We start from the raw sequence: 13,054 nt of genomic DNA, 5'->3' as shown, positions 1-13,054 counted from the left end.
AACGAAAGAATGGTGCCGACGGGGCCCAGGAGAAGCCAAGGGTGGCAGAAATTCAATCGGAACGGGGGGAAGCCAAATTGGGAATGGAGGAGAGTACGGCCCATGCGGATGTGCACGAGGCTCAGGAGCCATGAATGGCAATGAAATTAAATTTGAAAGGAAATGGGGAATGCGTACAGGTAGATGTGGAGTGTCAACAGGTAAATGGACAATGTTTCCCACATCGTGGCCTGGAGGTGTATCGGGGCCGGGTGGATGCCCCAACACATCAACAGTGGGATGGATTTGAATCCTTGCTGTGCCAGGGCGGTGGTTCAAAGCAACAGGGGGTAGAGGTATTGGGGGTCCGTGTGATGGAGCCGAACCATGTATTTATTGATCAAGACCTGTTGGAGCCAGAATTGATGGGGGATGATGATGGAAATGATTTGATCCAGCGGCTGGAGACCTGTGACAGTACCATTGGGGAAGATGGTGCTCAGGCCCAAAGGAGCTTCGGGGAGGAGGTGAGTCGGTCCGAGGAGGAGGTTGAGGTGCCCAAAGGGACCCTCACCGTGCACTCTGATTGGGCAACGGAGGCTCAGAAATTACAGAACCAGTTTGGGGAGTGTTTTGGCTCCAGGCTGGATTTGGACATTGGAGGATCGGGAGATCGAGCCTCTGAAGATTTGGTCCCCGTAGGGAATTTGGAGCAGCTGCAGGGAGGGGCAGAACAACCTGTGGTAAGGGTTGTTACCTGCAGCTGCGGTTTGGGACGGGAAATCAAAATATTTAAAAGGAAATCTAAAATAAAATTAGAATGGGAATTGGATGTGGAGCAGTCATGGAGGGAGTTGGTCCCCGGGCTGCGGGATTCGGACCAGGAGAGGTCATTGGTGATGGCTTCGGGCAAAAGTTGCCCCTTTGTAAATTTGGTCATGCCAGCCAGCTGGGCTGCTGTGCTGGCGAGATTTGGACGTGGGGTCCAGCCATGGGTGTTGTGGTATGACCTGGGCCCCACGGGGGGGTCTGGTGGAGTGTGGCGTCCCATGTCCGTTGGGGCGTCGCCCGAGCGCGTGGCTCGGGCCGGCAGGGTCACTGGACCCTGGTGGGGGTTAAGACCTCCAGGGGGGTCCGAGGTGGTTTCTCAAGCCTGGGATGGCATATATTGAGGACCACTAGGGGGAGGTGTGGTGGCACCGCAGACGGCCAACTTGGGCATGATGTGGTGACCGCCCGGGCATGCGGCCTGGCACCCTCTCCCTGAGAGTTTGGGACAGCCAGCATGTGGTGACCTGCCATGCTGTGCTGGGCTATGGACGCAGGTCAATCTGCATGGACAGGGATGGACATAGCCTGCCGGACAACCATTGGGGCATCTGTGGAACATGATGGTGAGAATGATCTTCCACAGATGTTCCGTTATGATTTATGGACTCTCGGTTTGGGAAGAGAGCCATGGGAGTGTTGAATGGGAATGTGTAACGTGCCTAGCATATGGGGCATGCTCAGCTGGCATGTGTATGGCAAAGCATCTTTCTTTGGTGAGTTTAGTAAAATGTGAAAAATGTTTGGCCCGGGTAATCTAAGGTTAGATGCAAATTTAAGGGTGAATTTTGAAATGACATGGTGGTCACTGACATCAGTGGCACCATTATTGATGCAGGTGTGTTTAGACCAAAGTGTTGGAGGCTGTGATAAAATTGATAGGTTAGCAGGACACCGCCTTCAACTGGTTGCGGGGGCGATTGCACCAAAATTTGGGACGTGGGGTTATGGGGATGAATTTGTGTAGTTGAGGGTTAACGCGGTGCTATGGGTGTCCGAGGTGTGTGGACTATGTCTTTTGGGTGGGTCTCCTGGTGGGGTATGACTGTTGACTGGACCTTGGTGTGGTCAAGTGTGGGTGGGCACTGGGGGCTGCAGTTCTGTGGACTGGGGGATGAGGGCGGCGTAGGTGACGTGAGGGGAATGCCACGCACTGTGACCGTCTCCCCCAGGGCCGAGGTTGTGTGTGCGGTAGTGTGTGTTAGCAGCAGGTGCTCACCACATTGGTCAGCTGGGGCTATTGCAGCTGTGTTCCTCGCAGGGGGGCCGAAGGATGGATGGTGGGTCGCACCCTTCTGGACACTCATGGGCCATGTTGGCGTTTTGACTGCCCATCTTGTCCCGATGACCCTTGCACGGTAGAGGTGCGGAGCTGTCGTAGCCACATGTAGTTGTTTAGAACAGTTCATCGTTGGATGCGGACCCACATACCTGCCAGTATAGTGGGGACAAAAGTGAAATTTGGAAAACTTTGATTGGTCCAATGATAAATTTTGGGATTCTGTAGGGTGGATGGCACCTTTGGACCTGACCAACCGGAAATTACCTGCACAGCAAGGTAGGGGTAAGGCCTTGATGGTTACTGTCCCAGGCTTCAGGACTTGCTTATGTAAATTTGGGGGACATGTAATTTGGAGTTGGGGGCGGGTGAGAGTGATGACATGGCTGGTGAGGGGGATGGAATGTGTGCCACACAGTGTCTTGTGGGTGGCGTTTGTTTTTGTGTTGTGGTTATGTGTTTTATGTGGTCGTGAGGTTGAAAAAAATGGATGAGTGGTGATTATTGAGTTTTGAAATGTGCTTTTGAAAATGTGATTTAAATGTGAACGGGGATTTCACATGAAGCAGGCCAGGGCACATCTTCTTGTAACATCTTTTTGGTACCATCATCTCTGGAAATGCGTTGGAGAATTGAATGGCAGCGGGGGAGGAAATGTGTTTTGGGATTTTGTGGGTGGGGAAGGTGAGTGTGTCCGCAGGTACAGATCAAGCTCTGAGGAGCGATGCCTGCGCCTCCCCCCCCCCCCCCCCCCACCCTCTGCGGCAATTACCCCTGGCAGCCAGTGGTATCTGGAAATTGGAGCTCGTCGTTGGAGGGTCTGGTTGGGCGCTGTTGGGTAAAGGATACTCCCGGCAACCGGTGGAGCTGCGCTGAAGCAGGAGGCAACGGAGCCTGGTGTGTGGAGACCCTCACAGCGGGGTAACGGCGAAAAGGGCTGTTTGGCTGTCACGGGGCCAAGAGGTAAAAGGGGGGGGGGGGCAATGAACTTGTAAGTCGGTTGACTTGTTTTTGGGACTGCGGGCACCACAGCCTGAAGCGCCCCCACCATCTTACTGGTGCGGTACCTCCCCGCTGCCTAGTTGAGAGAAATGCACACATGAATACGACATCTATGCCATGGTCCTGCAGGGGGGGGGGGGGGGGGGTGAAATATGTGCTCTATTGATTTTGTGTAGTGATGAGTTTTGGAATGAGTATGAGTGGTTAAGGGGTTGTATTGTATGAATGAAGGCAAAAACCACCGAGCCATGTCACTCATCTGTAACACCTGGACAGGGCCCGTGGAAATTTAGGGGTGCATTGGGATGGCCCCACAGGTAAGGTTGCGTCTTGTGGCATCCACCGGGGAATGTGGTCTGTAGACTGGGGTTGTACAAATGTTTATTAGAGTTTTGAATTTTTGGTTAAGGTTAAGGTTTGTGGTTAAGGTAGGATTTTTGTGTGTTGTTTGTTGCCTTCCACCACAGGAACGACCAGAATCATTGAAAATATTTGAAATGTACATATTTGACTGCATGATTGTTAAGGGGAGTAGCATGTTAAGGAGAATAGGTAGGAAGTTCCGGCTCACTTCCCACAGCCCTCCTAATTTATTTGATAGACTAATTAAGTGTGAGACAGTAAGTGTTAAGACTGGAATGGTAGCGCCTGCAGTGAACCTAGCAGGAGCTATGGTTCCAGGGGGGGGGGGCTGTGTTTTGTCGGGGGGGGGGTGGGGGTTAAGGAATATCTAGAGCCAGGTAGATCTGTATAGGTAACATGCTTCGACTGTCGCGATAGGGAATCCACCCTGTAATAAGTTATATATGTAGTCCGGTTTGTCGGGATTAGCTGTATTGATGTCCCCGCTACGAGGGAGCAGGGCGTGCTAAATAGTGCATGGATTATGGATAAGATTCCTTTGTTCGTCGTCCCCCCTGTCGCCAAACCTTTGTCCCTTATGGCAATGCATACCCATATAAACACTTAGATAGGCCCTTAGCAAACATTAAATAATTCCCCTTCCCTTACAATGACCTTGGAAGAAGACCGGCAGGCAGCCAGATCGGGGCACCGCCAGATGGCCATCATCAGCCGCACCACCAGCTGGCCTAGCAACATCGCGTGAGATGAGCTGTAACCACACCCAGGAGGACTGTGATTGGTTGGCGCGGGAGGCGCGAGCCTGGAGCCAATCAGTGCGGAAGGCGTGAAGACACAACTGAGAAGCGGGTGGTTGATTGGAGGGAGGAGCGGCGGTGACGTGGAGAGGCGCTAGAAGGTTCGGTGGATGGCGGGAAGCTATGAGGCTCTGGTTGGTAGCGCGCCAGGACTGACGTCACATGCCAGGTTTCAAAAGGACTCACTGGCAGGATTCTAAAAGCTTCGCTCTGGGGGATTGCATCATGCTGAAGCTTCGCTCTGGGGGATTGCGTCGTGCTGAAGCTTCGCTCTGGGGGATTGAGTCGTGCTGGGCCTTCACTTGTCATTGTTCGTCCTTGGCTCTAGTCTGTTCATCTTGAGAGGTCCCAGTGGTCGTTGGTTCGCCATCTGTGTGGGGCTTGGAGCGGTCCTTCTCGGTGCTTTCGGAGCTTGGAGTGGTGCTGGGGCCTCGCGTGCGATCAACTTGGAGCTTGGAGCGGTGCGGGCCGCGTGGGGCCTGGTGAAGCGTGCGAGCGAGGCGGACGGAGGGTTCCTTCGTGCCGGAGCTCGGAGCCATGTTGGACGGTGGACAAGACTGCAGACAGCTAAGACGCACCACATTTCACACGTACACGACGGACAGTTATTTTTGCAATTCATTCCCCTGTCTCATATTTGGAAGTCGGTGTGCGGGATCCCGATTTAGGACATTTTATTACCGGCGCGTATTTCCCTGTCCCGCGATTCCTTGTAAATAAACCCTCGCATTATTTTCCCTTTCCATTCAAAATCTTGTGTCCGTTTTGAGTTAATTCCCCTGCAGGATCGGAGCTGCGGTTGGATCGCTATCGGTAAGCGCTTCCGCCTCTTCCTCTTCACTTCTTCCTCCCGTGGTTGATAGCAAAATCCGTATTTGGTCGTCACCTCAGTTAAAGCCGTTCTGGTCATTTGCGAGCCCTGGTATTAACCTTGAGGGATTCGCACAACAATATATATATATATATATATATAATCTTTATACTTCATGTGCAAGATCTTTATGCTTCCCTCGATAATTCTATGGAAAGTCTTCCATTAAATCTATGATCTTTTCTATATGTACCCCTTAATCTATACTCCTTAATCCAGTTCACTTGCATACCTGTGTTTGTTTTAAAATGTTACTTGCCCTGCACATTGTCCACCAAGTAAACTTGTCCTCAGCTAACCTCACAAGTTTCTATCACCCACCCCTCCACAGTCAGCAAGTTAGCCTTCCATCATTCAGCTCTTCCATGGCAGCACACTGAAAACTGGATGAAGGATCAAGTCCAGTAAAGATGGGAATAAAAATTATAAAAGGGATATACAGGGTGTACACAAATTACCGTTTCAAGTTAAAACCTTAATAAAATAAAAATTTAAATGAGATACAACGATGTGGTTTGCTGCATGTGAAAGAACATTTCTCAATGTTTTATTGACTTGTTTTTCATTTCCAGGGTCTCCTGTGACATGTGATCTCACATTTAATGCAAATGGCATCTGCACAAGAAAAAGCGCAGTGTGTCGCCTGGTTCAGAGAGACCAAATCAGATATACAGGTTCACCGAAGCTTCAGGATGACAGATGAAAAACAGCCACTATTGAAAAATACGATCCGTGAGTAGCAAAAAAGGTTGATGGAGACTGTTAGCGTCTTGCAGAATAAGGGGGGCAGGCCGATCAAAATCAAGTGGTGAGGATGTTGAATACATTCATGAGTCGTCCCAGCACAGTCCCCGTAAGTCAATTGGGGTTCGGATAATGATCTTGACAAATCCTGACAATATAATTTGAGAAATGGTCTTTCTTTCACATGCAGCAAATCCATCGTTACATCCTTGAATTTGCAACGGCAATTTGTAAACACCCTGTACACACACACACACACACACACACACACACACACACACACACACACACACACACACACACACACACACACATATATATATATATATATATATATATATATATATATATACATATATATATATACATATATATATATACATATATATATATACATATATATATATACATATATATATATACATATATATATATATATATATATATATATATATATATATATATATATATATATATATATATATATATATAATTATAATTTAAGTTCTCCAGCCTAATGAGCGCACACTGTGACGTCACCGTCACGTACGTGCGCTTTGCCTGCCAAGCTCTGGAAGAACCATCCGACAGTGCGTAATTTAGATCTTATTTCAGATACTGTCATAAGTGCATACAAAAACTCACAGTTACCGACCTGGTTTTGCCCTTGTTGGGGTTTCATCAGGGCAACGCAGTGAGTCCTGCATAAACTTATGACTCTGAAAACCTCTCGGTTATATACCAGTCATTATGCGACTTCATACCATGAGTGGTGAACCACCATTAAGGTATCCCATCCAGCTATGCTGTACCTTAATGGGAGCGATAAGCACCGCCTGCCACACGGTACATTATCTCTGTTATCCACTCATTATATGGAGTTGCCTGAATGCGGCTGGGAGTAACCAATCAAATTATAATTTAAGTTCTCCAGCCTAATGAGCGCACGCTGTGACGTCACCATCACGTACGCACGCTTTGCCTGCCAAGCTCCGGAAGAGCCATCCGACAGTGCGTAATTTAGATCTTAATTCAGATACTGTCATAAGTGCATGCAAAAAGTCACAGTTACCGACCCAGTTTCGCCATTGTTGGGGCTTCATCAGGGCAACGCAGTGAGACCTGCATACACTTATGACTCTGAAAACCTTTCGGTTATATACCAGTCATTATGCGACTTCATACCATGAGTGGTGAACCACCATTAAGGTATCCCATCCAGCTGTGCTGTACCTTTACATAATTGTACGTCATGCAAGTATACATATATATATATATATATATATATATATATATATATATATATATATATATATGGAGGATATAAAATAAAATCATGTGAAGATGGTGGGGAAAATCTCTAGAAGTAATAACAGAAACTGCGATTAGGATCGAGTACAGGAAAAAGTGATAACTAGAATGGGGAACTATAAAACGACAAACGTTGGATGCAAACAATGGACTGTAAAAATTGAATGCAAAATAAAACATTCCCACCACAAGCTATACGAGCATGGTTATTTATTTTTTTTGAAGCAAAGCAAGATATAATATTTACACAAACGGAAGCCAAACAGTCCAGAGATTGAGTGATCACAGAGCCAGAATAAAGTATTGGAAAAGTAACGAGTGAAGCGTCGTGAAGGGCAAAGCAAACCAAATATGAGCCTAAATCAATGGAGCTGCAGAATCCTTACCGGGGATCGTCGAGGTCGTAGACAACTTTATCAATGACGTCCTCAGGAAACAGCAGCCGTTCAATATCTTTAAATATCTTGGAACTATAAATATAACACAAGATAACAGTATCAAATTTAATTTTTGCTCTCCAGTAAAACCTCCATGATGTGGTTATTTCAATATAAATCCAAAATCACACATAGGGATTCGTGTTGTGTGTCACCTTCAATCACCCATGGATATATATGGCCACAAAGCATGTGGATAGCTTCTCTGTACAATGTCCACAAAAAGCACTCAAAGTAAGACAGGAGTGGATGCTCTTAGGTAGCATTCTTGCAACAGGTGCACTAAGATACAGTGCAACATGTAGTACCTAGGTGCAGTGTAATGTGCCCAACTGCACCGGAAAATGTGCTTGGAGGCAAGTGCAGTGTGCTTAGTTGTCGTGTAGTGAGCATGGGCACAATGCAGCGTGGCGCGCTTGGTCACCGTGCAACTCACATGGGTGCTGTGTAGAACATTTTTTCCCTGTGCAGTATGGTTGGCTGAAGTGCAGCATGCAGTGCACTTGGTCGATGTGCAGCATGATTGGGTGCTGTGCAGGACACTTGGGCATCGTGCCATGCTAAATGAGCTTTGATAAAGTGCACACCGTGCAGTGTGCTCAGCCAAAGTGCAGTGTGATTATATGAAGTGCAGTGTGATTAGATGAAGTGCAGTGTGTGTCGATGAAGGGCAGTATCGTTGGAGGAAGCACAGTGTCGTTGGAGGAAGTACAGTGCTATTGAAGGAAGTGCAGTGTCATTGAAGGAAGTGCAGTGTAATTGAAGGAAGCACAGTGTCATTGGAGGAAGCACAGTGTCATTGGAGGAAGCACAGTGTCATTGGAGGAAGCACAGTGTAATTGGAGGAAGCACAGTGTCATTGGAGGAAGCACAGTGTAATTGGAGGAAGCACAGTGTCATTGGAGAAAGGGCAGTATCGTTGGAGGAAATGCAGTGCTATTGAAGGAAGTGCAGTGTCATTGAAGGAAGTGCAGTGTAATTGAAGGAAGCACAGTGTCATAAGAGGAAGCACAGTGTCATTGGAGGAAGCACAGTGTCATTGGAGGAAGCACAGTGTAATTGGAGGAAGCACAGTGTCATTGGAGAAAGGGCAGTATCGTTGGAGGAAATGCAGTGTCATTGAAGGAAGTGCAGTGTCATTGAAGCACGTGCAGTGCCATTGAAGTAAGTGCAGTGTCATTGAAGTAAGTGCAGTGTCATTGAAGGAAGTGCAGTGGCATTGAAGGAAGTGCAGTACCATTGAAGGAAGTGCAGTGTCGTGGAAGGAAGTGCAGTGTCATTGGAGGAAGTTCAGTGTCATTGGAGGAAGTTCAGTGTCATTGGAGGAAGTTCATTGTCATTGAAGGAAGTGCAGTGTCATTGAAGGAAGTGCAGTGTCATTGAAGGAAGTGCAGTGTCATTGAAGGAAGTGCAGTGTCATTGAAGGAAGTGCAGTGTCGTTGGAGAAAGGGCAGTATCGTTGGAGGAAATGCAGTGTCATTGAAGGAAGTGCAGTGTCATTGAAGGAAGTGCAGTGTCATTGAAGGAAGCACAGTGTCATTGGAGGAAGCACAGTGTCATTGAAGGAAGCACAGTGTCATTGGAGGAAGCACAGTGTCATTGGAGGAAGCACAGTGTCATTGTAGAAAGGGCAGTATCGTTGGAGGAAATGCAGTGTCATTGAAGGAAGTGCAGTGTCATTGAAGGAAGTGCAGTGTCATTGAAGGAAGTGCAGTGCCATTGAAGTAAGTGCAGTGTCATTGAAGGAAGTGCAGTGTCATTGAAGGAAGTGCAGTGCCATTGAATGAAGTTCAGTGTCGTGGAAGGAAGTGCAGTGCTATTGAAGGAAGTGCATTGTCATTGAAAGAAGTGCAGTGTCATTGAAGGAAGTGCAGTGTCATTGAAGGAAGTGCAGTGTCATTGAAGGAAGTGCAGTGTCGTTGAAGAAAGGGCAGTATCGTTGGAGGAAATGCGGTGTCATTGAAGGAAGTGCAGTGTCATTGAAGGAAGTGCAGTGTCATTGAAGGAAGTGCAGTGTCAATGAAGGAAGTGCAGTGCTATTGAAGGAAGTGCAGTGTCATTGAAGGAAGTGCAGTGTCATTGAAGGAAGTGCAGTGTCATTGAAGGAAATGCAGTGCCATTGAAGTAAGTGCAGTGTCATTGAAGGAAGTGCAGTGCTATTGAAGGAAGTGCAGTGTCATTGAAGGAAGTGCAGTGCCATTGAAGTAAGTGCAGTGTCATTGAAGGAAGTGCAGTGTCATTGAAGGAAGTGCAGTGCCATTGAATGAAGTTCAGTGTCGTGGAAGGAAGTGCAGTGCTATTGAAGGAAGTGCATTGTCATTGAAAGAAGTGCAGTGTCATTGAAGGAAGTGCAGTGTCATTGAAGGAAGTGCAGTGTCATTGAAGGAAGTGCAGTGTCGTTGAAGAAAGGGCAGTATCGTTGGAGGAAATGCGGTGTCATTGAAGGAAGTGCAGTGTCATTGAAGGAAGTGCAGTGTCATTGAAGGAAGTGCAGTGTCACTGAAGGAAGTGCAGTGCTATTGAAGGAAGTGCAGTGTCATTGAAGGAAGTGCAGTGTCATTGAAGGAAGTGCAGTGTCATTGAAGGAAGCACCGTGTCATTGGAGGAAGCACAGTGTCATTGAAGGAAGTACAGTGTCATTGGAGGAAGCACAATGTCATTGGAGGAAGCACAGTGTCATTGGAGAAAGGGCAGTATCGTTGGAGGAAATGCAGTGTCATTGAAGGAAATGCAGTGTCATTGAAGGAAGTGCAGTGTCATTGAAGGAAGTGCAGTGTCATTGAAGGAAGTGCAGTGCCATTGAAGTAAGTGCAGTGTCATTGAAGGAAGTGCAGTGTCATTGAAGGAAGTGCAGTGTCATTGAAGGAAGTGCAGTGCCATTGAAGTAAGTGCAGTGTCATTGAAGGAAGTGCAGTGCTATTGAAGGAAGTGCAGTGTCATTGAGGGAAGTGCAGTGTTATTGAAGGAAGTGCAGTGTCATTGAAGGAAGTGCAGTGTCATTGAAGGAAGTGCAGTGTCGTTGGAGAAAGGGCAGTGCCATTGAAGGAAGTGCAGTGTCATTGAAGGAAGCACAGTGTCATTGGAGGAAGCACAGTGTCATTGGAGAAAGGGCAGTATCGTTGGCGGAAATGCAGTGTCATTGAAGGAAGCACAGTGTCATTGGAGGAAGCACAGTGTCATTGAAGGAAGCACAGTGTCATTGGAGTAAGCACAGTATCATTGGAGGAAGCACAGTGTCATTGGAGAAAGGGCAGTATCGTTGGATGAAATGCAGTGTCATTGAAGGAAGTGCAGTGTCATTGAAGGAAGTGCAGTGTCATTACAGGAAGTGCAGTGTCATTGAAGGAACTACAGTGTCATTGGAGAAAGGGCAGTATCGTTGGAGGAAATGCAGTGTCATTGAAGGAAGTGCAGTGTCATTGAAGGAAGTGCAGTGTCATTGAAGGAAGTGCAGTGCCATTGAAGGAAGCACAGTGTCATTGGAGGAAGCACAGTATCATTGGAGGAAGTTCAGTGTCATTGGAGGAAGTTCAGTGTCATTGGAGAAAGGGCAGTATCGTTGGAGGAAATGCAGTGTCATTGAAGGAAGTGCAGTGTCATTGAAGGAAGTGCAGTGCCATTGAAGGAAGTGCAGTGTCATTTAAGGAAGTGCAGTGCCATTGAAGGAAGTGCAGTGGCATTGAAGGAAGTGCAGTGTCATTTAAGGAAGTGCAGTGCCATTTAAGGAAGTGCAGTGCCATTGAAGGAAGTGCAGTGTCATTTAAGGAAGTGCAGTGCCATTTAAGGAAGTGCAGTGCCATTGAAGGAAGTGCAGTGCTATTGGACGAAGTACTGTATGGTTAGATGCAATGTAACGTGCCAAGTTGCAATGCAGTCTATGAGAATGTCATTGTTTATAAGGTTGTGATGGAGAAATGTACCGTTGGACACCATATTGCCTTTTCACCAACGGCTCCTTTTCTGTTGGCACTGTGTGACCAAAGAAATCAGGAAAAGCAGTTTCACTGTAATCCATCACCGATCTTGTGTCCTTAGCGAGTGTGGCATACCACAAGGCATGGCATGGAAGTTCTCGACCACAATTTAACAGCCACTTCATGATAGTCCTATCCTCGTGTCCATAACACCTCGATATTGTTTCTTTACATCGACCACAAAGTTGGCCCCATCCATGCATGCCACCATCCAATATGCCAGTGTCACTGCAAGGTGGTGCAAGATGCTTCACCTTCTGATGGCCTGTGGGATCATCAAGAACCTTTTCATTTATCACAAAGGAACTCGGAGCATCATCACCATTCTGGGACTCTTGAAGGGAACAACTGTCCAAAACATTCAAAACGTTTTCCAATCTTTCTCCAGAGGATGCTTTTGATGCGGAGGATGCCAAATGTGGTGTCTTTGCTTGTGCACCTTCATGATCGTAAGCATCTCTGACAGCTGTGGGAAAGGAAACTGTAGGAAGACAATTCCCAAGCTCTACATCACAGACTCCACTCTCTTCGAACTTGTCCAAATGCTGCAAAGCACAAAATAAATAATGTGAAAGGTCAATCGTAAAACAAAGGCAAACAATTAAACAAAAGCGTGGACATTTAATTTCAAAATTCTCAACCTGTTTTTGAGTTTCAGAGATCAAAAGCTAAAGCCTCAGCTTTCTTACCACTAAACCAACTCGATTTGATCAGCAAACTACCACAGCCATCAGCCGTGTACCATAATGCACAGCAATTGGTATTCAAATATCCAGATTTGTCACCTTGAATTACCAGGAACATTTCTCAAAATACTACAGAATGCATTTCCCCAAAGAAAGACTGTGCAGCATTCTTAACCAGTTACACCAATCACTTTCGGGAAGTGCCACTCTCATGCCATCTAGAGATGGTCTGTTGCAGCTACAAAAGCCATATTAACAAAACCATATTAACAAAACCATTAACATCTTCATCTCACCTCTTCCCACTGTAGATGGTCAAACAAACGTTGCTAGAAAGATTTGCTTACACTTTAGGAAACTGCATCTCATCAGATGGAATCCCCAAAAAGAACAAACAGCAGCCAGGATCAACTGTACAGCGTGTTTCCAAAGTCAGGAATCATGGGGATATGTATTTTACAATCTTATTTTTAAAAAAAATCTTTTTGTATACAAGGTCGAGGTTCGTGCAAGAGTTAACACATTACACACGAAAACATGCACGGACCCATGAAACATACAATAAATAAAGGGAGTGGGAGACAAGAGTGGGAGAGAGGGGGAAGCACACAAGCACAACAACAGTAGAGAACTGGGACGTCGGTTGATATGTAGAAGGGAGAGGGCCGGTAGGGGAAGGAGGGGGGGGGGGGGGGGGGGGGGAGGGCTAAGGGTTACATGGTATAAAGCAAATGAACACTACTAGGAATTTCAGCAAAGAATTTGAAGATTGAAAGAGGCGGA

General features: G+C 46.8%; 1 protein-coding gene across 1 annotated transcript in view; it reads right to left on the bottom strand.

Annotated features, from left to right (window-relative positions):
- Nucleotides 1-13,054, bottom strand: part of AGTPBP1 (ATP/GTP binding carboxypeptidase 1) — a 131,707-nt gene that overhangs the window by 61,099 nt on the left and 57,554 nt on the right. Inside the window, exons 13-14 of the mRNA XM_078772616.1 lie at nt 11,532-12,130; nt 7,561-7,644 (exon numbers count right to left, since the gene is read on the bottom strand). Of these exons, the coding sequence (XP_078628742.1) occupies nt 7,561-7,644; nt 11,532-12,130 (683 nt within the window). The remainder of the gene's footprint in view (nt 1-7,560; nt 7,645-11,531; nt 12,131-13,054) is intronic.

This window comes from Myxine glutinosa, chromosome 2, assembly GCF_964187855.1.
Source record: "Myxine glutinosa chromosome 2, kmMyxGlut1.1, whole genome shotgun sequence".
NCBI classification, from domain to species: domain Eukaryota; kingdom Metazoa; phylum Chordata; class Myxini; order Myxiniformes; family Myxinidae; genus Myxine; species Myxine glutinosa.
Note: the sequence above shows the minus strand (reverse complement) of the source record. Positions and strands in the feature narration are given on the sequence as shown.